The 24707-nt window shown below is 35.9% G+C and overlaps 1 protein-coding gene across 1 annotated transcript in view; it reads left to right on the forward strand.

The window, feature by feature from the left end:
* The window catches only part of LOC129001251 (frizzled-2-like), an 87749-nt gene extending 64138 nt beyond the window's left edge, over positions 1-23611 (forward strand). Inside the window, exons 2-3 of the mRNA XM_054428484.1 lie at positions 18489-18715; positions 20414-23611. Coding sequence (XP_054284459.1) covers positions 18489-18715; positions 20414-20707 — 521 coding nt within the window. The 3' untranslated portion in view covers positions 20708-23611. The remainder of the gene's footprint in view (positions 1-18488; positions 18716-20413) is intronic.
* Positions 23612-24707: the final 1096 nt, after the last annotated feature.

Consider the following 24707-nt stretch of genomic DNA (forward strand, 5'->3'; position numbering starts at 1 on the left):
CTATCTAGGCGAAACACCGTCATGTGTGTTTATGTTAAGAGCTTCAAGTTCCATCGCTTAAATGAATACGAGAATTTCTATTGTCATGAATATGTATTTTGAGAGTAATGATTTTGTGCGTTAATGCTATTTATCGGGATATAGTTGTAAAAGGCCTCTGGTTCGATTCTAAGCGAGATATATTCTGGACAATAATAGGACGTTCTAAGACAAGTAGTTGACGATAAATAGTTAAAAGTTCAGAAGATTGGGCTTTTCCCTTCGAAAAACGCGTTAAATATGCTGAAAGCGTAGATGTAGTAAGCATATTAAATGATTTTTGTAGGTAAATAACCATGAACTGATTCCTTGTACATTTTCCATTGGTGAATGTATTTCTTATAGCATTTTGAATGTTGTTGATTTCTACTCCGAGTTTTAAGTCTCAATACAGTACACAAATGTTTCAACAGTCTAGTGCTCAATCAAACCTTTTATCGCTGTTTATTCGGTTGGATTGTAGTTCATCACTGCATTAAGTAAAAAAGAGTGGAAAGTTATAAACAGAATTTTTAATTTTTTTATTGTTTAAAGCCGGGGTTTCCTAGGCGCGAAAGTGGAGAGTGGAGAGAGGAACGCGGAGAGCGGACTCCACTTGTCTTAAGGTAATGTAATGTTACTGTTTTCCTACTAGCGGAGCGGAACACCATGTTAATCTCTTTTTCGCTCTCCGCGCCCCTCTCTCCGCGCCCCTCTCTCCGCGCCCCTCTCTCCGCTCTCCGCTTCCGCGCCTAGGAAATCCCAGCTTAAAGGACAATTACATCACCATTAAGAATAGGTATTTGTAATTGATGTGTGATTGCTGGGGTTCGAAAATGTCAGAGCCTTGGAGAATATCTGCTTTGAATAAGTAAGCTTAACTTATGATGTCAATGCCAAATGACCTAGACTGAGATAAATTATAATCTACATTACATTATGCATGTAGCAATCAATTTATGTTCTGAATTAAAAGTCACCATACCTGATATCAAATATACATACTAATTACTTAGTTAATTACCCTAATAATGTCATCAGGATGGGATGGTGGATGCGAAACGATACATCTTTAGTCGTATCGAGGTCGTAAGTATCGATAGCGTCTGTTTGATATATTAGACAAAGACTCCGCCCAATCATTATCGATAGTCGGAGAACTTGAGAGAAACAGAAGCTTGTATTGTAGTCACGTGTTCTCAATGCGCATGCATTCCTCAGCATCTACAAGCTATACTGCCACTGGTCCATACAACAGTGGGGCATCCGAGTATTGATACCGATCGATACATCGACTGTATCGTTTAGATTGTGTAGACACCTCACCTAATTTTTGCCAAACATCTTAATAATAGTGAACAAATAAGTTTTGTTGTCAAGGAATGTAGTGCAATGGTTTTCAGGCTTATTTTTCTAGTTCCGGATTGAACATTTTACATTAGAAAGTATATTCACTCTCCATTTTTAATTTTATGCATGTAGTTGCCAATGGCATTTTCTAGTGGTCCATACACAACGGTGGAGCATTCGTGTATTGATAGCGTGCGTGCGATCGATACATTGACTATATAGTTTAGATTGTTTCGATAATTTTATACCTCACCTATTTTGTACCAAACATAAATAATAGTGCGCAAATAAGTTTTGTTGTCAAGGAATGTAGTTCAAAGGCTTTCAGGATTAGTTTTCTAGTTCCGGATTGAACATTTAGAAAGTATATTTACTTTACATTTTAATAGTATGCATGTAGTTGTCAATAGTGTTTTATCAACTTTTTGTCAAGGAACAGTCTTCTTAACCCTTGCCTTGTAATAATATACTGTCAGTCAAACTGTTGTTGGAAAAACATAATGAAGAAATTGATTATTAATAGCTTGATGGGAAATCTAATGAACGTGCACAATTGACCTTTTTCAGAATCAAACCAGAAACCTTCGGCTTTAAAAGCACTAAAACCAACCGGCTACATCGTCTGTCAATATACCATTGGAAAAATAAACAAATTATTTGTTCTCGTGTCAAAATGTGCTTAACACTTTTTTCGTGAGCACTTTTAGTTTGAAATCCCTTTTCTCCAACAAATCGTGGTTCGATTCTCCCATTGAACACAATACAACCAAGAGCCAAGACCTTGCACCGCCCTTGTACAGATTACCCTATCCAATGACTGCGTGGGACGCACCTAGTTATCTTCTCTCGTGTTCAAAAACGCCGAAATGCCTCCACGTCGTGCGTTGCCCGTGTGATTAGTTTTACGTTCACTTTTTACCGATTGAGTATGCTCGGTTCTGGGGCTGTGAGTGATTTTTGATTTTAACACGCTTTCACTGGAACATCGAGAAATTGATTATAGATTGTTTGGGTGCAGTTTGCACTGTCGTGAGTCAGCAGATTATTTTGTATTTGTGATGGTTGCAGATTTGAAATGTGTCTTTAAATTGTCAAGAGTATTACAATAAAATCATTATAAACTTGCGCAACACTATATCTTGATAAAGATATCATTTTAAATTCTGGTATACCAAAAAGGCGGAGAAAGGTTGCAAAACTAGTTTAGAGTATTATACCAGTAGATCAACAGACTTGAAGTACTTGCTTAGTGAAAAGATTTGTTCGTTCTCCTGCCTTGTACTCGAACTCAAACGCTGTTAATGTATGAGAATGTAATTTTACTTTCCAATTTATAAACTTAAGCATTAACTTGAATTGCTCGCCTAACTTGAGATGTCATCTTTATCAATACATTGTACTCCTGCTGTAACAACACATGTTTTATTGATGTCAGACCAAACAAAAATAAATAAACGTAAACCAGCTTATAATGACCTCCCGCAGTTGTCATTGGGTATATTTTCCATTTTCGGAGTCATTGTCGGTACCTTAACAGTTTTCACCCCTAACCGACGTAACTCACCCCCACACCCCCGCGCAATGTGACATCCCCACAGACACGTCTGCCGGAAGTGGCTGAGCTGAGACAACAGCTGACACGTCCATGTACCGGAAGTGGTCCAATCAGCTGTTTGGCAGTCACTCAGCTTCTCGCAGTGTTTGCTGTGAGAAGCCGCTGCTGTGATTGTATTTACACTTGCCCAGCCTAACACATAACACATGCTGGTGTGTTTGTAAACTGTAGCGTCGCTAATGGTGGATTGGGCAACTCGTTGCAACACTTCTTTGATTTGGCGCTAATGTAACGACGGGGTTGTTGATTTATAATGGGATTTTGTGAACGTTGAAATTATTTGGGTGGAAGCTTTGACTAGTGGTAGAATTGCTGCTCCATATACGAGTAGAGGGATGTCTACTTCAGTATATTAAAGTCGATTATGGAAGTCGGGAGCTTTTATTGTGGTAGTAGGCCTATATGTTGGGGACCTAAACTATAGGGCATAGGCCTATACGACGTAGCTATAGCTATATAGGCTATAGAGAGACTATATAGGCATAAGATTACAGAACACCAGAAGGGACAGGTGAAATTTCCTTAGGTTGCCTATTCTTTGAGAGCAGCAATATCTGCTCTACTCCTTTTAGAGAGATTTGGGTTGAAATTGCGTGCTTGTTATAGCCCGCAATATATTAATTTTTAGATTAGGCCTTTAAAATAAATTATTTGTTCAAATTCAAAAGCTTTCACTACTACAACGTGTAACAAATTGTAAGTTGTTTAAAGAACTAAGTAAGTGATTTATTTTTGCAAAATACTAAACTTCTATCTCTTATTTTAACAGAATTGATGAAATTATGTGCGATATACACATATTCTATTAGTTTCCATGCACTGTGTTTTGAAAGCCTATAAACTTTAACAATTCTTAAGATTCTTCCCAGTTCATTAGGCCTAACACAACAGTTGCAGTCTCGTACTCCATATTTTTTTTTACTCTGTAATTGCAAAACTAAAAAGTATAAATTAGTTTCACATGACGCATCACCATATATTTAATCAAATTACAAAGGTTTTACACTTAAGTTTAAATTCTAACAACAAATTTAAAAAAGTAATTATTACCAACCAACTTCCTTTGTATCCGTCTGTATAATCCGTGCGATTTATTTCTCTAACACCTGATGCAGGCTACAAGGTGATGGTGAAAGTGCTAAGGAGAAGGAAAGTCTGTGTTAATTATTGGCTGATCATGACACGAGTGCTGTAATAACACGTTTGACCTTATGATCACCGCACCTGCTGTACACGAACCAACACGCGGCGACACGTGACGTGTTCTCGTGCCACGCCCACCGCGCACTGCGCACTGCCGGCAAATATGGTAATCAATGAATACTCCATGGTAATACGTTAGGTCATTGTCACTAGACGTGAGTGTAGAATGAAGAGAGATGCCTTGTGTTGTGTAGCTTTGCTGACTAAAAAACCAGTTGTTTCATTAGCAAGGATTGTTTATTAAAAACCCGTTCAATGACAGTTTGGTCTAGTTTTGAACCATAAATACCCCCGCCGCAGCAAACCTGCCGACTAAGCGAATTTCCATTTGTCTGAATTGATTTTCAGTTAAATATATTTTAATAACATTAGGTTTAACGAGTACCTAGGTTTGCTGCTACAAGGAAACTAATAAAGTGTGTTTTTGAGTAAAATATTGATAGCTTAGTACAAAATAAATAAATTTGCCAAGTTTGATCAAAATATATCCATAAACAAGCAAACTACAACATTTGACAATATTCTCCATAAGAATAACATGGGAATTTTAAATTTACAATTTTTTAAATTTTCTCCGTTACTAATAACCGAACAAAAATACTTTTATATACTAAATTATTTGTTTTTTTAAGCTCTTTAAAAAGGTCTAAAGAGAAATTGGGAAATTTTGTGTTTTGAGGGTCAAAAGTGAGAAAAACCAATTTTTACCCCATAAAACCCCCTGTAAAGCCCCGTTCCCATGGTCCGATCATGCTGGTTCGCGAACTCATTCAAGTTTATCTCCCTTTACACATTTAAACCAAATTTCATCAAAATCGGACCAAAATTACTCAAGTTATCGCGTTCACGGACGTATATATATATATATATATATATAAATCTATATATATATATATATATATATATATATATACATATATAAAAATTTGAACGAATGGTGTTTTTGGCCTCTGGGGACATCAAAATGAAAAAGTAAATCGGTCCCGGGTCTAGGTCTTACCGTGCCACCTACGGTAATAGCTACTTCCCTATAGGGAAATTCGCTAAAACTACTAACTTTTCTCACAATCTAGCTGGCGTCCTGTTGATTACCAGGCGAGCACTATAACCACTTAGATAAAGGATAGATATATTGCAGCACTAGTGCTCAAAGTTTAAAGACCACTTACGCGGACAGAATATAGATCAAGCTGGAATTAATGATGATTTACATTACATACTAAAAGTTAAAAGAACCTTGTCGACCCATCTAAATACTTACGGAAATTTGTTCGGTTGCGACACGAATGCTATTATTCTAGTCACTTGACGCTTGAAAGACTTCTTCCGGATGTTCACCAACTGCCTTACAACTACGTTGTAGTTTAATCAATGAACACATTCTGCCACGAGTCATTTTATTTACAGTGGAATCAAATAACGGAATTCTTAATTCTTCACTATCGAAGCAGTAAGGTTTACATGTATTTCTCGATTCATCCCGTAGAATCGCCAGCCGAGTCCACCAACTCCTGTACATCTGCAGAAGATATACTACCCTAGTCGTAGTGACGTTACTGTAATTGCTGGACAGATCACTCTACACCCGCTGGTTTGTTGCTCTACCGCTGTTAATATTAATGTTAAAGAATAGTTCAACAGCGACCAACAGCTGGTTTACGACTGCAGTGTTGCGCCACTAGGTCGTGCTTTCTGAGAAATACCACTCTTGACACTGACCACTCTGGGCGCAGGATACTGGAGGACCGTGTATGAATTTTCTTTGGGGCATAATTTCATTAGTGGTATAGTTCCATCGGATACGCAACAATTAAATGAGAGCGTGGACCAATAATTGAGTCATTTTGTTATAAAAATTTATGTTTGGAGAATAGGCGTTTCATTAGAAGGTTAGTTGATTAACTGAGTGGTAAAAATAGGCTGAATGTAAAAATATAAGAAGTGGCAATAAAGTCTACACAATAAATAAAGTTAAATTACTGTGGAATAAATGTATACGACGCCGATGATACATCGAAGTGTGGATCCGAAAAAAGTGAAGAATGAAATTACAGTATTGCTTTGTTATCGACTAAGACCAGCTGGGCGTTTAGACAGAACCACAAAGTTACAAACAGCTGGACCATGTTTTGACCCATCAAAAGGCTATTGACTTTTCACATGATTGAACCAGTGTCCCTCTGATTACCAAGCGAGTAAGTTAGTTTAAGTCGTTACAACATGTCGCCATTTTATATAAGTAGAAATGTGTAAATTATAAAAACCGACTACTATTTACATTTACAATGATTTGAGATAATTTAAAACACGTCTAACGATCTTATTTCAGGAAACACCTACGAATTACATCGCCATTGCGTGACACTAAAAGATAATGAAGAGGCGGAAGTGGTGATAAGAAAGGAAGCTGTTGCTGGGTCGTTAACTTTGATAACGAGTAAATGTTAGCAAAGATATTGAATGTAACTCGCGATATCGTTAGCAGTTCCCCAGTCGTAAATCAATGCAAGAGGTAGAAGCTGATAAATTACTCTCTAGTCATTCCCGCATTGCTGGTTTATTGGGCTACAATCTGCCAATGTTTTATATTGATTGTGACTCACAATCTGTGACTCTCGTGATCCTAGTCAGCAGTTCCCGCGTCGTAAATCAATGCTACTGTGTTAAGAGGTAGAAGCTGATAAATTACTCTCTAGTCATTCCCGCATTGCTGGTTTATTGGGCTACAATCTGCCAATGTTTTATATTAATTGTGACTCTCAATCTGTGACTCTCGTGATATCGTTAGCAGTTCCCCCGTCGTAAATCAATTCAACTGTGTTTAAGAGGAAGAAGCTGCTACATCACTCTTCTCTAGTCATTCCCACATTGCTGGTTTATTGGGCTGCAATCTGCCAATGTTTTATATTGATTGTGACTCTCAATCTGTGACTCTCGTGATATCGTTAGCAGTTCCCCCGTCGTAAATCAATTCAACTGTGTTTAAGAGGAAGAAGCTGCTACATCACTCTTCTCTAGTCATTCCCGCATTGCTGGTTTATTGGGCTGCAATCTGCCAATGTTTTATATTGATTGTGACTCACAATCTGTGACTCTCGTGATATAGTCAGCAGTTCCCCCGTCGTAAATCAATTCAACTGTGTTTAAGAGGAAGAAGCTGCTACATCACTCTTCTCTAGTCATTCCCGCATTGCTGGATTATTGGGCTGCAATCTGCCAATGTTTTATATTGATTGTGACTCACAATCTGTGACTCTCGTGATATAGTCAGCAGTTCCCCAGTCGTAAATCAATGCTACTGTGTAAGAGGTAGAAGCTGATAAATTACTCTTCTCTAGTCATTCTCGCATTGCTGGTTTATTGGGCTACAATCTGCCAATGTTTGATATTGATTGTGACTCACAATCTGTGATTCTCGTGATATAGTCAGCAGTTCCGCAGTCGTAAATCAATGCTACTGTGTTAAGAGGTAGAAGCTGATAAATTACTCTTCTCTAGTCATTCCCGCATTGCTGGTTTATTGGGCTACAATCTGCCAATGTTTGATATTGATTGTGACTCACAATCTGTGACTCTCGTGATATAGTCAGCAGTTCCCCAGTCGTAAATCAATGCTACTGTGTTAAGAGGTAGAAGCTGATAAATTACTCTTCTCTAGTCATTCCCGCATTGCTGGTTTATTGGGCTACAATCTGCCAATGTTTGATATTGATTGTGACTCACAATCTGTGACTCTCGTGATATAGTCAGCAGTTCCCCAGTCGTAAATCAATGCTACTGTGTTAAGAGGTAGAAGCTGATAAATTACTCTTCTCTAGTCATTCCCGCATTGCTGGTTTATTGGGCTACAATCTGCCAATGTTTTATATTGATTGTGACTCACAATCTGTGACTCTCGTGATATAGTCAGCAGTTCCCCAGTCGTAAATCAATGCAAGAGGTAGAAGCTGATAAATTACTCTTCTCTAGTCATTCCCGCATTGCTGGTTTATTGGGCTACAATCTGCCAATGTTTTATATTGATTGTGACACAATCTGTGACTCTCGTGATATAGTCAGCAGTTCCCGCGTCGTAAATCAATGCTACTGTGTTAAGAGGTAGAAGCTGATAAATTACTCTTCTCTAGTCATTCCCACATTACTGTGTTCGTATATTATGGAGAATATGTACGCAGAGTGAGTACAATGTTGTCACACTTTATTGGGTTTGTTGTCTTAACAGTGTACTACTCTAACATGTACTTTCTTGTTGTACCTACTTTATTTGTCTCCAGCCTAAAACGTTTGTCCCATTACAGAACACGAGTCTCGACATAGTTTTCACGCTTCTGCAGTGGTTCTGATTCCTCAGTGGGATGTAGGTCAGATAGTCAGGGTAGTTGGGTAGTTCGTGAAATGTCTAACTCGACCACTGTTGATCGGATTTCCTACTGCACGATGTACTCTTTACGTAACTTGACCACGGCATTATGGAACAATCCAGAGGACTATTTGTTCAACACATTTAGAAACTTAGTTTGGATGAAATTTTGAATTTATTTACTGCACGGTTGACTTGTGGGTAGTGAGATAGCCATCATACACGACTTAGTCTATTGTTTAACATCTTAACACCCATATTGTAAACTTTGACTATTAAGTCATGTAAATTGTCACAACTGCGTTTCTCCATAGAAAATAAATTAAAGATTATTGTGTTATGAGATTATTGTGCGCTGATTTTCAATTAGTTAAAAATGCGATATCTTTATCATGTTTCGATAACTTTACAGGTTGACTAACCTTATAAATAAACAGTGGGCAATCCAGTATAAAATCAAATGCACAGAATATTGTAAATCTGGCAACCGATAAGTGGTTGAAGATAAAGAATCGCATGTATAAGGAAATATTTAATTGATTGTGGGTAACAGACTTATCTGCTTTAAAGTGGTACAATGCACGATAATTTTAACATTTCCCATAATTTCGTATACTTTCAATTGACTTTGGCTGCCTGGCACCTCTGCACACACCAGAGATGAAGCCATAATCCCCTGTAGGCGGGTGGAAGCAGTAAATTGGCACGATAAGCAGCCCGGCTACAGCCACAGCCGGTAATGTATACAATACAAGGGTATATTGCTCTCTCGACCACCGTAGTGTTTATATCTTGGCACACCTCCAAGACTGCAGTCCACAGCTCACAACACGGTGGCCGATACTGATACTGAGTACAGGGTGTTCCAAAAACTACTTTACAGCTTTGTCAGTCTGTAACTTAAACAGGCTCTCGTCAGACATTTGACTTTTGGAAACTGAAGTAGTAGACATCTATTTGGACCATCCCCAGTCGTAGGAATACCAAATTAAATTTTCTTCCACCATGATAGTTTATGACATAAAAGATGCTATCGTTTAAAGTAAGTCGTCCTCTTTCAGTTCGGCTTGGTAGAAAAGTTGGTGTGTACTAAAGACACCACCGAAACCGTGGCCACCTTGAAGGGTTTTGCGGTAGTTTATAGAAACATCAAATAGGCTACAGTGTCAACCTTCGAGTTTGGTTGAAAATAGGCTACAGTGTCAACCTTCGATTTTGGTTGATATAATTAACCTGTGGATACTAGAGTAAAGATCCCATCTATTTGGACCAGCTACAGTCACATTTTCGTTTAAATGTAACATGTTTAATAACCTCAATCACTTTCGATAGTGTGATACATTTTTGGGACGTAAGAGGTGCTAGGGGGGGGGGTAGGTGGTTACTTACTTGACTTATTTCCTGTCACTCCTTAGCGAAGCATAGGGCCTCTACGAAACAGTGTGTAGGTGGTGTAGGGAGGTGGTGAAAGCAAGTTTTTTCTTTCAGTTTAGCGAAGTATACGCAGCCGAAATAGGCACTGTGATTGAAAGCAGACGCTCACCAACGACGCTCATTTTCATTTGAATTCCTGCTAAAAAATATTGAACCAGGTGTGTCTATCGATTGCCCTTCATGGTCATAATATTTAACTAGAATTGGGGATTTAACTTATTTTCTAACTATTGCATTCGTTATGTATACAGTAGTATACATAGGCCTATTACCAAAGATATCGCATTTGTTTCAGTGACTTCTAATTTAACTATGGATATGTATTTTCACCCAAAATTAAACGCATAAACTACAAACACAACAAGGCAGCGATCTAGCATTGTGTCAAACATTGACGACAATATTGTTAGTGACAAATACGATCGGTTTGGCGACCTTCCAAACTAGCCGATGCTTGACAGTTGGCGAGCTAAAGCCAACAGAGCATTGTCCACTTACACTTTACCTCAGCCACTCTACAGTTCAAAGACCGCGCAGTTTTAGCTCAGTTGTTTGCTATGCCATCTCGAGTGCTTTGAACAGACTGCCAAGAAAATAATTATTGGGGTTTATGTTACTCTGTGTAATTCATTTGTTCTGGACGATTACTACCTGCCATGCGTCTCATGAGATCAAAAGATGAAAGTGGATTCGAGATCGTCCAAGTCATGTTGACCGTCTCATCATTTGTTGGGATGAAACATAAAGTGTGTGTGGTTTGATACATTGATCGTCGGTTTGGTATACAGTAAAGCACCGGTTATCCGAATTCTATGATTCAAGAGGTAAAAGGGCTTCCGAATGCGTTCGGCATAGGTCCCGATTCGCTGAAAATCTGCTTATCACCACTTAAAAATTGCCTATTGTAGTTTTAAAGAGATCTGATAAATCTTTTGGCGGTATTTACACGCTATTCTTGCAATAACGGTCATAGTAGTTCGGAATTTTTGTAATTTAGCAATGCCCAAGTAGTAGTAATTCGGATTTTTTTTAAATTTAGCAATGCCCAAGAGTAGCGGATAAGCAAGTGACTGTACATAAAACGAGCTGTAATTTTACTATACTCTGCTTTTAAACCGTCCTTGCACGCTGTTTAGTAGGCATTAAGATGTTAAATTTAATTATACTGTAGTTTAAATGTTGATTCATATTTCTGTGTGTGTTTTTATGCCTGTGGTATTTTTTAAAAGTTTTTAAAAGGAACAGTCTATACTCTCTACTATTTTACGCCGACCAGGTCGACCATTTGTTAGGCTGTTTCGTTAATTATTATAGCCCAATGACAATGACATCTGGACCCTCTGGGTTCTGACCCTGCTTGGGAGTAGTTGGGGGAAAATACTAAGGAAACGAAAAGAATTAACGACTAGGGTTCTACAGCTATTTTAAGTAGGTTATATTCATATAGTTTTAATCATGCATATTCATCATAGTTATGCAAAATATGCACAATGTCGTGACTAAAACGCTGTTAGTTAAGAGCTGTATTTACTACAACATTAAGCTATACTGTTGGCCGTCTTAAGAACTGCACTGTGCAATTAGAGCAACTTAAAAGTTGCAGGTAAATCGGCTATTATGCAAACAACTCGACTCTGTTACACCACGCTCGCAGCCGTCCACGTTAACCGTTTACGATTAACGTTAACGCCGGATTAATCCATTAACGGTTAATGGCTCCGGTCCTTGTACCGGGAAACGGACTTTCGGCCTGCGCTGCCCCTGACTCGGCCTGGGCTGCCCCTATTGTGTGTTGTAAAGGGTAGGTTTCTCGGGAGCAGGTACCTGACCTCAGCTTGCACTTTACCCATTAAATCCCAGGAATCTCCCAGAAATACTTGTGGGGTAGTAGTCAGGGTCGTCGACACAGGAGGCATGGGCCAAGCCTTCTAAGAACATTACTATTGTTCTAGAATATTACTGTAATCTTTGGCATTAAAGATTCAGGAAGTGATGGTGTAATGGTGGTAGTGAATATCCGCCACAAATAAACGTCGTTTTGTTTCAACATTTAAAATACAAAAATATGTAAATGTCTACTACATATAATTCATCAGTTATGCTTCTTTTTATGGGATATTTTGATAGTGATTTTCTAAAAAACTAATTTTTATCGATAATTGTACTTGGAGAAATACAACTTTTTAAACATGCTTCGCAAACAAGTGAACCACCCTAAATAAAAGATAGTTGAGGAAAAAAATTGTTTAAGTCAAAGGCATCAACTGTCTTTGCTTTGAATTGTACATTATGTTTCTTGTTTTAAAATAAAACTAAATCTTTAGATAAGGAATTCCATTTAATGAGCTACAAGTAAGTTTGTTTACTAAAACATTGTTTACAAAAAACAACATAATAATAATTAAGAACCATATGACTTTATAGTCATATGTCACATTATGAAAGATTTCAATGTAATTGTTAGAACTTAAGTTCTTTATTTCGTTTGCCGCACACGCTAAATATAAAAATAACAGATTTTCGTGTACAGTAGTAAAACAATACAAAATAGTGCATTTTATCACTAGAGGGTGCCTGTTGAACTGTATTGCGAACAATTTAAATGTAAAATACCTGTAGCAATTTGAACTTGAATTCTTTATTTCTTTGGCCGTGTGCGCTAAAATATAAAAGTAATTGTGTAAAGTACCTAGTAAAAGAATATAAAATTGTGCATTTCATCACTAAAGGGTGCCTATTTAACTGTATTACGAAATATTTAAATGTAAAATACTTGTAGTAATTGGAAATTGAATTCTTTATTTCGTTGGCCACGTACGCTAAATATAAAAGTGTTCAGTAAAAGTTAATTTTGACACATTTCCTCTGATATTTTACCTAATAAAACATTAAATTTAATTCTATCCAACTGATTTTTTTTGGAAATACAATGTTGAATTATGTGTTCCAATTATTATATTGCAAATTGCATTGATTGTTGAATGAAATTCACAGATTCATATTGGATTAGATATATTATTATATCTAATTATATTATAAGATGAAAATGTTATACCAATTAAGCGAGATATATTGAAATATACAGGATGAGTCTTCTAAGGTGTCCTAAACAGATTGCAGACAAACGGCTTGACATACAGAGATGAAAAAAAAACTTTTCCCTACTAATTCATATACAAGGAACAACGTGGTTGATACCAGGGTTAGAATCTCAGAGTTTTCAAATGTAAACGTGCAGGACTGTATTGAAAAGTGTATCTGCATCCACTAATCTCCAGTACTGCACGTTTAACATAGGTTGTATATGGGCAATTGGAGTTTTTGGTTAATTACTAGAAAACTACTAAAGATGGGTTTAAATTTATAAGTTTTTTTTGCAATACCTTCAAAATGATACGCCATTTGACATATGTTTCTATTTAAATTTTTTTATTTACATGGCTACCAATATAAAAAAAATCATTGAAAAAATATTTAGTTTTTAAAACTTTGACATATTACATATAATATTAAAGCAGAACTCACGAGGATTAAGAATTTTTAAACAGAACGAAAACAGGTTTAGTGGTTTTAACAGGGTATTCTGTAAATATCAATTAATATTTTCAATACAAATGGCCGCCATTTTGAAACGGATAGAGATAAAGGAGTTCTGTTTTCACTAAATTGCTTGTCTAGTCTAGAGCTAAAAACTATGCATAACATGACATATGTTAAAAAAACTTTTTACGTTGTTCCTTGCGTATGAATTCGTGGGGAAAAGTTTTGTTTCATCTCTGTAAGTCAAGCTGTTTGTCTGCAATCTGTTTAGGATAGCTTAGAAGACTCACCCCGTATTTGGTTGATACTAAGGAGTTGTCTTTTGGATTTCGTTGGAATTATTTTAAATGTGACAAAAATAATTTTATTTTGGATCTAAGTCCATGTTAGATATTAGCCAATGTAAGATTTAAATAGACGCCTCCATCTATAAAATAAATTGCCTTTCCGGATTTACCAAAAGGATTATGACCAGTTAAATTAATAAAATTAGAATTTCGCTGATTCATTGTTGTTTTGTTTAGCATAGTTTAATTTTTATTTTATTTTAAGCCTAACAACTCAATTGTATCTGTTTGTCTGATATGGGTGTGGTTGTTTGTTCATTTGTTACGCTTAAGCACCATATTTGTTACTGTAAAAAACAAGTGTACAATTATTGTTAATCAAAATGTTTAATGGTATAGTACCTATGAAATGGTGAGGTGGTGTTAAGCAATTTTTAACTAGGGTAGAAAGGAGTCCTAAATAAAAAAAAATAGTTTTCTTCATGTTAAGTGGTCTGGAAATTCTTGATTTACTCAACGTTTAAATTTGTTTCAATGTTTAACTCCTATGGTAAACAAGTCTTAATTAACTTTTGTCACCACAGATCGTTCCACATGACGAATTTTACGAAAGATTCGGTAACGTGAAAGTAGTTAAAATAGTCACGCAATTGCTTTTTTTTTGTACAGTAATAATAACATTTTTAACATGCAACCGATTGTTATTTTTAAGTATACATGTATACGTCGTATAAACATTCTGTAAAAGTTAAATTCATCGTATAAATGCTTTTTCAAATAACGTGTACACGTTTCGTGTAAATAATTTATTTAATTTATAAATGGTTTATAAAACTTTAATACATATATTATGTAAGGCGGATGTTGTCCCCACCTTCTACAGTAGCCTGTCTATAAAAACTATAACGTCTTTAACTAATATAATGGTAAATTTATACATACACCACTGTTTTGGTATCTTTAACTTTTTGGGCTGACCCATACGTGGTCAAATTGTCGTTAAAGTCGGTTAAAAACTGTTTAAATGAACAATTTCAAGCTCGGTGTTTGTGGCTAAAGCCGCGTTTACACCGGAGTTTGAAACACGAGTTGCAAACAAAAATTGCAAACACCTCTAAAAACACACATTTTTAGACGAAACATTTCGCTGTTGCAAACAGTTTTTCAGTGTTTGCAACAGAAATTTTTGTTTCCACTTGAAGTCGGTAAAGATCAAAGGAAGTTGCAAACTCTTTGTTTGCAACACTAGTTTCGGTCAATATGAGCCGTTGAAACACGAAACAGAAACATTTCTCCGCCATCCCCTATGCTACCACCTCCTGTCTCACTCACGTGATCACTCGCACCACCATGTATCTCGATTCAGTGTTTAATTAATCGGGAAAATGCTGTTTGACTGTCAATGAATTAACACTAATCTCAAATGACAAGGTCGTCTGATCTAAAAATAACAATAACGTCTCATGTGAATTAAAAGGGTTATAATTAACTCCTTGCAATCTTTAAAAATTAATAATAATTTTAATTTGATGATTTATACAATCACCGATGTTCACCCAGCATCGTCTCGCCTATGTTGCTTTGACAACACGACACACGCCGCCACGGCAAAAATAACATCCTCGACACTTGACATCCTCAAAAGGACTAATCTGAAGAACCAGAACGAGGCGAGTCATAATCAAGGTCGAAATTATTTCAAACAATTTCATGAAACATGGAAACAAATCATGAAATAAAAATTGCAAACATTTATTTGAAACTACTGTTTGCAACTGCTGTTTGCAATAAAAGGCTTTAGCCAGTCTAGACATTGAATTAAATCCATCTAATGCCTGCTCTAGAGTGCCCTGGGGCTCAGGTCCTTCCTGGAAGTACTAATCCAGAATCCTATTCATAGTTTTTGCCCAGCTTGCTGTGTCACACACCCCTATCTCCCCTTCCCTACTTCCTTTTACCCACAAAACCTTTGAAATTAACCTATAGGGAATCTTTCGGGAGCAACAGACTCAGAGCTACCTATGTTCCCTATTGTTTGTTGCGGAGGGTAAGTTCCTCATAATCACCCCAGGCCGAAAGTCCTACACTCCCTTGTACCTTGATACCCCGCTGTGCTGAAGTGTCCACCGGCCTGACGCGGCGTTTCGCTTAGTTTAATGAGCCAAATAATGGACTACAGCACGCGTACCTGGTTTGGAAATTTGGAACCTGCTTTTTACCGGATTTTTGGGCCGGCGTAAAAGTACCGTTTTGTAACGTTTTAAAAGTGGATGCTGTGAATTCAAATAATTAGACCAGATGACTAAACTGTTTCTGTACTGGACGTTTGCAGTTGTTCATAGGATTATTTGGGGAATTATACAGGGTGACACAAAGGAACCGGACGTTTTTTAAATAAGTAGTACACAGTAGTTAAAAGGAATAGACTGGTTTTAATACTGTACATAGTGAGGTAAACATTTGCCATTTGTTACAAAACCGTCATTTTTTTGAAAATGACGTCATGCATACGGCGGCCATTTACTTATCTACAAATGTTCATTCTGGTCTGAAAATCCTCTGAAACTCGGGTCAGGAGGTTGAATGCCATTGATATCTTCTGTGATTGCAAACTTCAAATCCTCTAGAGCGCGTGGTTTGTGAGCATGAACACGCTCCTTAAGAAACCCCCAAAGGATATAATCACTAGTGGACAAGCCAGATGATCTTGGCGGCCACGGCATGTCACCAAAGCGAGAAATCACCTTGTTAGGAAACATTCATTCAATACTGCTCTCACTCTGGCGATGTTTTCGGATGTTCTCGAAGTTCTAACAAGGCCTGGTGGTTGCTTTCTTGTTATATTCCCAGTTGTTCGGAACCCTTAAACCCAGCTTAATAGCGTATTTCGGCTTGGAACCGTTCCATGGCGTTCAATATTAAAATGTTGACTAAATTCCCGCTGGATTTGACGACGGATTCACCATTTCGGACTAAAGTTGTGTATGCGAAAACGCGATGGTCTAGGGTCCACTGAGCCATTTTAACAAAAATGGCAAACCTCACTGAAGGTAATGACATAGCTTCAATCTTCCTACCACGTGCAACAACAATGGAACAGCTGTTTAAAAAACGTCCGGTTCCTTTGTGTCACCCTGTATTTGTGTCTATACGCAATCGGTATTCTTACTAAAAGAATGGTTCCTACCCCGGTCTTGTTGATCTATCTCAACATTTTAATTGGGTTGCATCATTATTTGGTAGCCTAGTGACAAATGATATTTTGGTCAAGAAATTATCCCTTTCAGAATCGAATTAGAGCCTTTCCATTTGAAGACTAGAGATATAACCGATCCTAGAGAATTAACAGTTTTCCATAACTTATTATGGTTAGAGTTTTATGTCTTAAAAAGCAGTTTAACGTTTCAGCATCTAATCTGACCCCGTCCTCAGGTGGAAGAAACCTAGAACATCGCAAACTTTGTACACATATCGGTCATTTCTGGAAAACACCACAGTTAAAAACAACAAATATGTATTAAAATAAAATATTAAAAAATCCACTAATAAATTGAGCAAACTAAAACATAATTTATTTATTGCATTTTATTTAACCTTTTTTCAAGATTCCTGATGTTGTAAAAATTCAGTCTCACGTAAAATACCTGCAATAATATTTTGTACAAAAAAACAACGTTAAACTGTAAAAAATTACAGCTTGATGATGAGATAACTTAATCGTTAACCGTGAGAATAATTCTTGTATAAAACACAGGGTTAAATTTTATAGTTTCGATGACCTTTTAGGTAAAAATTTTAATAACGAATATCGTCGCGTGCCACACCACTTAACTGAACACGATTAAGCCAGATCTTTCATGTAGATAGCATTTTCAATAAAAAACACTAAATGGTAACACAATGATGTTAAGTTACTTTTACTCACCATGAAAGTTCGTAGGACCTGGAGTAGATGCTTGTTGTTAATTTAATCATGTCATGGTATAAAATAGTTTTAACATTTACAAAGTTTTTGGTTGTTTAAGTGTGGTAATTTTGTACGGTTTAAAGTAAAACATTATAATTATGAATCATGTTTGTGAATATTGCTACTTGTTTAGGTGTAGGAATTTTGTACGGTTTAAAGTTAACATAATACAGTAATTATGAATTATGTTTGTGAATGTAATGTTGCCACCATAGGGGGGGGGGGGCTGGACCTAGGAGGATTAAACATTAATCCTCCTAGGGGTGGACGGGATTGGTCTTTGGAAAATGCAGACATTTTAAAAGTTAGGAATTTTTTTTTCATAAACACGTCATCTTGTAAACGTCTAAAATGCTCATACACGCTTGAGCAGCCATCCTGTGTTCATCAGACTTATTTTTAAGTACTTCCCGCATTATTTGATTTTTGTATCTTCTTAAGACTGATATACAGTCCTCTGTGTGGGACTGAACCGAATGTCCTGTTTCTTGCTTGGAGTGCTGTACCTCGGTGAGGTTTTTATTTTGTGATTTTTCAGTTGTTGCTGGCTTTGTGTATCAGTCTAATTATGTTTTTGACACTTTCTCACCCGAGGACCAGATTCTAGGAACGTCTTTGACAACTTTGTGCATAGAAAATGTCTGTAATTATCCATCAAATAACATCTACTTCTATTTGTTCCAACTATATTGACGTGTACATGTTGTGTTGCAGGTGATATACTGACGGGAGTGTGCTACGTTGGTCTGTGGAACGTAGAAACTCTCCGCAGCTTCGTCTTAGCCCCTCTGCTGGTCTATCTCGCCCTAGGGACAGTGTTTCTGCTGGCAGGCTTCGTCTCTCTGTTCCGCATCCGTACAGTCATGAAACATGACGGCACCAAGACTGACAAGTTAGAGAAGCTCATGATTCGCATCGGAGTGTTTTCCGTCCTCTATACGGTGAGTGTTTGGATTAGTTACCTGTTCTTTTGAAATAAGTGTCTGTGGGCAAAGATTTTTAAACCAAACACTCTCTATGATTGGCTCCTTTCAGGCACGTCGCACACTGAGTCCGCTCAGTTCAGTCGGTTCCGCAAATTTCGAAAACCATGTATTCAAATGTAGAGCCGCACACTGGTCCGTTCCGTCAGTTCAGTTCAGTCCGCTCAGTCCGTCTCATCCACTTTTTGGTTAGCGAGCGATTTGGACGGACGCGACGGAAGGACCGGAGGCGCCATGCTTATGCAGAGTACATCAGCCAGTGTTGTGCAACTGAATTCGGGTGGTCTGACACATGTTCGTAGTGGGCCTAAAGTGATTATTTATTAAAAGATGAGTTCCAATGAACAACTTATTTCTGTTTTACAAACATTTCCATTGTTATCAGAATCAGACCTGTCAAACAAGGATTACTACAATATTACAATGACGGAGGTAATCATCCTCTTCTGCAGCTAGTGCCAGTGCTATATCAGCAATTTATTTGTCACTACTGCTGAAACTCATAATCAGACTAACGGAAACCCCGGCACAAATTAATAATTTACTTGCGAACAATGACAGCGTCCGTCGCCCACTGGCGTTTGGCGCTCAAAAACAACCGAACTGACGCAGTGTGTGGGAAAACTGCCTGAACTAAGCTGACTGACCTGAGCAGAGCTGAGCCGACTGGTATGTTTTCTGTGACTGAACTGAGCGGACCCAGTGTGCGACGTGCCTAATATGTTCCTTTACAAATTTGCCACAGCTGGTCCATGTAGAAAGGGGTCTCTTATGTATCCAAAAGTAGGGTAATATCCCCTGATATCTCTGAATAATGCCATAAAATGTTACTATGTTGGTAAAGTTCACCATAATTCTAATAAGTATGGTATTATTATGGGATTTAGAAGTACAGTGACTTTTACATGTTTGGATTAAAGCTAAGAACTAACTTTATACAGAAGAATTATTTATTTTGTTCAAGAAACCTGGATCTGCAGTCAAATTCATTTTTTATAAAGTCCAGGATCTTTACAACATCGATAGATTTTAAAATTTTTAAACATTTAACCTACTTAAACATGATTTTGGTATTATTACTTATCCGAACTCTTCAAGTTCCATTCCATTTCTAAGTGTTTAAGTTCCTTCTATTTGCTAAATAGGTGCAATACGTCTTCTAACTACGATGCAATATAAGTCTCAGCAAAAAATGTTTTGAAAAACTAAAGCGCTGGTCTAAAACATTCATGATGAGTTATGACTCATAGGGATACATCTCTATTTTTTTTTTTTTAAGTCTTCCAAATCTATTTCCTTTTGGTGGTTTAGTGAAGAAAACCGTCATATCCCTGGCAAACATAATCAAGTTTTTTGAAGATTTCTCACATCCCCATTTAAACCCATATTGGGCCTAAAAAGGATGAACATTTTTACAATGTACATTGTATATTTTCATACCGTCTCCTCGTCTCTAAGCTAAATGGTTACTAGACTTGCATTTGGTACTATCAATCATAAATAAAATTTGGAAACGTTTTGCATTGCACCCCCAACTAAAGCCATATTTGACATTGGAAAGGGTGAAGATTTGAAGCATTTAGGTATTTAATACTAAACCACATCAGTAGGTTAAATGGTTAGACCCAAGTAAAATACAATATATGTGTTTTCCAGGTACCCGCACTCATCGTGGTAGCCTGTCTGTTCTACGAGCAAGGTTACTTCGACCATTGGATGGTGACTTGGCACATGGACATGTGTTCACGCCACAACTCCTACAGCATCCCCTGTCCTCTGAACCGCGAGGTCGGCAGAAAGCCAGACTTTGAAGTTTTCATGATCAAATACCTCATGTGCCTCATCGTAGGCATCACATCTTCCTTCTGGATCTGGAGCGGGAAGACGTTCAACAGCTGGAAGGAGTTCTTCCACAGGGTGCGAGGACGTCGAGTGGAGGCGTACGTATAATGTACATATGCGAAACTTGTATATTTGTAACTATGATTTAATGTAAGAATGACCCGATGTATATTTTGCGAGTCTTGTTCAAAGAAAACTTTATGTATGAGGATGAGTTTGAGGGAGTGTAAAGTAGCTTATTTTAACAAAAATTTGTACTTTAATTTAAACGGATTTGAAATTAAATCAAAACTAAAATTATTGTGTTCCTAGTTGTAGCGTTGTAGCTAAACTAATTCAGAACGCATGGATCACTCTGATTCTAAAATTGGATCTAGGTGTTATTTTTGTTTGGTTTCCAGTTTCAATTAAAACTCCGTTAAGTATCTAGAAATTAATCTTTAGGATTGTTGCAGAAGGGGTGGTTTATGAGTTATTTTAACAAAGTTTGAAATTTATGTTTACTAGGTGATTATGCTCCTTAGTATTGGAGCTAATTAACTAATTAAATGGGTGTAAAAAGTGTAAATGTCTTTTGTAAATCTTTCTCCAAGATGACATCTGTTAGTTTTCTTTGATCAAGACTCAACAATGCAATTATTTATCATTGCTTGAGCATTGAATTGATTCAATATCTTCTACCACCTGAAATATTTTACATGATACCATATTTGAGTGGTTACATTTTTGTATTTGGTCCAAAATTTATTTAAAGACTAATAATTATTCAATTTTGTAAATTTAAGTTTTAGTATTTTTTGAATGAAATGAAATGAAAATCCTTCTTTCTTGAGGTCAACTTAGGACCTCGTGGTCCTTTCTTACATTTAACCTCTAAAAACTAATACAACTACAAAATATTTTCAAAAAATACAATAAAGTTTTTTTACAAAAAGATAGTACTTATCATTGAATTTATATTTAATTATATTTATATTGAATTATATTTATCTAGCAATATTATTTAGAAATGTTGCTAAATAACCATCCCATTGAATAGCGGTAAAATATGTTGAATCAAACATTGTAATATAAAAATCAAAATGCAGCTCAAACAAATATTTAGTTAGTTTTGTTTTAAGTTGTAGGCCTACTCATTTTTACTAGTCCAACGTATTGTGTTTGTAATTTAGTTTTGAGGTTCGATATAATGACACCAATTGATGACACAATATTTAAAAATATTGACAAAACTGTTATTGTATATTGTTTATTGTAATTTTGTAAGTTGTTATTGCGATTTTTGCATTTATCCTTGTTGTTACAAGTAGTATGAATAGAGTAGATGTATTATAAGTAGAGGTTTAAGCCTCATAATCACCTCTTGGTTAAAATAAATAATTTATTTGCAAAATGGAATACGCTTTTATTTATAAAGTTTTGTTTTTAACATTTGACACACCATAACAAGTTCGTTGTTATACAATTTGTTGTGTTGTTAACTTCTCTTAATGTTTCAAACTTGCTGTCTTCAATGTTTTACTGTCCTTCGCTGTTTATTCTATGCCTCATAAATGTTATCTGTCTCAGTGTTTTTGTTTCAAATATTTATACAATTTGTTGAACTACTGTCAATTTCTGCGGTGCTAAAAAGTTCCATTTTGTAATAATCAACTTAAAAGTATATTTTGACTTTGAAGCTTGTATTTAAATTATTCAAATATGTATTTTTCATTCTGCTTGTTTGTTTAATACCTTACGCTAAGATTAAAGTAAAGTTTGTAAACCTTGCTTTGCCATTCCTAATGCAAAGTAATTATTAAAATAAGACCATCACATTTTTTACTTTTGCTAAGAACTTTTCATTTTAAAAATGAATACTGTAGTAATTATATTATTGGGAGATTCATTCAACATTATGTCATTGTGAAATAGTTGAATTTAGACCAGCTTTTGATATTTCGTCATCATATCATTTTTCTACTAGATTTATTTTAAAACACCGTTTGAACTTGAAAGAATGTAAATCTTATCCCTACACTATGTGTACTCTTCTCCGAAAACGAGTTTTCAACATTTATGTAGACAGCTTTTACTAATTATTCAATAGAATTAAATACTGCCAACATAGTATTAAAACTTGGTCATCCCCCCTTGTGGTTCAAAATTCTAACCAGTTATAATTAAAACTGAACACTTTAAAAGTTGACCGTAGATTTTTTTATGACTCTTTTGGTTGATCTGTATTGTTTCTTTTTATATAATTAGTGCTGGTAACATATAAAAATGTTTTGCTTGAACTGCTTGTAGGGATAATATTTCTATTTTTGAAATCAAATAACTTAATAGATGATCCAACAATTGCTTGTATTAATATCAACAAATACATCACAGATGAAAATTTTTTTTAAGAAAATTGTTATGTACAATAAACACACATCAATGTAGCCCCCCAATAATCAATTTGACCAGGCACAAACATATCCCTTGTAACATCGTATCATATCCGTTTTTTTTTTCTCTCAGAGGAGCCAAAATTCTTTTTGTTGACCCTGCTAGAAAAAAATTAAAGTTCAATTCTGGAGTTCTTGCATGTTATGTTTTTCTGCCAATCATCCTGTTCGAAAACTATTTATGGCTTGCAACACCGATCAATATTTTAACAAATATATATAAATCAATAGTTTTAAAGAATATACAAATATTGTCCACGCTGGGTTCTTCCATTGGAGAGTCGTGTTAATTTGTTTTTTATATTGTTGGCTTTTTGAATAAAACATGAAAATAAATAAAATTCATTGAGCGTGATTTCTAACATGGAAACTATATCATTAGCAAGTTTCATTCAACATAACTGCACTCAAGGTGTTAATATTAAAAAATAAAACCAGGTACAGATGTTATATCAAAAATTTATTCACCCTCAGGTATATGACAATGTTGTTAGAAAACTGTATTAACTCTATTCATGCTTGTTATAAACTACAATGATGACGAGGGAATGGAGGAGAGTAGAGGAAGGATTATGGAAGGAGGGGGGAGAGAGAGAGAGAGAGAGAGAGGGAGAGAGAGAGAGAGAGAGAGAGAGAGAGAGAGAGAGAGAGGGAGAGAGATAGAGAGAGAGAGAGAGAGAGAGAGAGAGAGAGAGAGAGAGAGAGAGAGGTCATTGCACTTATGGAGAATATGTTTCTACCGCCTACAGATTTACTCTCTTTGTCTCTCTCGTTTGGTTCCTCCATTTCTCTCTCACACAAGTCGTTCTTCATCTTAATATCTACTACTCCCTCGAATAGATATGTTAGCTATTAACTCTCTAGACAGAATCATCTTGATTAATAGCCAACCTCTCATGTGAAATGTAATAGTGATAGTCAATATCATAACTTTATTGACGCTTTGGTTCTTATTTACTACCGTTACACGAATTTTCATCAATCCCTAAACCTTGCTCTGAGATTTTTTAGTAAACTTATTATTGAATAGTAAAAATCGACTACTGTAGGAATTCATTATTATTTAGTTCAATGCTATGTCAATTTGATATTGATTGGCAATTGGAAGATTTGTGATTTCGTTTTTAAAAAAACAAAATGTATTTGATGCTTTAAAATTCATTCATGAATGAATGTAATTTACACAATTTGTCCAGGTACTAAATAAAAACGTTTGTTCATTACATATCTTTGGTCTTGTTGATCGAATATGTTCAATATATATTTTAGTATATGTATATAAGACTGATTTCTTATTGTATGTACATTGTTTATTTTTATCAGAAACATCACTTTTGAAATTCGCTTATTTTTTAAGACGTTAGTTTATCTAAATGTCACTCAAGAATTCGATTTTACTCGAAAATAAACGACCAAACTATATTTATAAGATGTTTATATTGTAAAAATTATTTTACAACTAAGATATCGAAAAGCTATATCAAAATGGACGTACAATATTACATTTGAATTTTTAGTTATATATTTGTATTTTATCTTTTTGTATATTTGTACATTCAGCTGGTACAGTCGTCTTTACATGACTGTTTAGTTAATTTGTTAGATCCCGTATGTAAGTTACCTTACTTACGAGCTGTGTCTTGTTCAGCCCAAAGTAAATAAACACTCTTTGTACA

The sequence above is a fragment of the Macrosteles quadrilineatus genome, unplaced genomic scaffold (genome assembly GCF_028750875.1).
Source record: "Macrosteles quadrilineatus isolate MER2022 unplaced genomic scaffold, UCM_ALF_1.0 Scaffold_8__2_contigs__length_117827958, whole genome shotgun sequence".
In the NCBI taxonomy this organism is placed as follows: Eukaryota; Metazoa; Arthropoda; class Insecta; order Hemiptera; family Cicadellidae; genus Macrosteles; species Macrosteles quadrilineatus.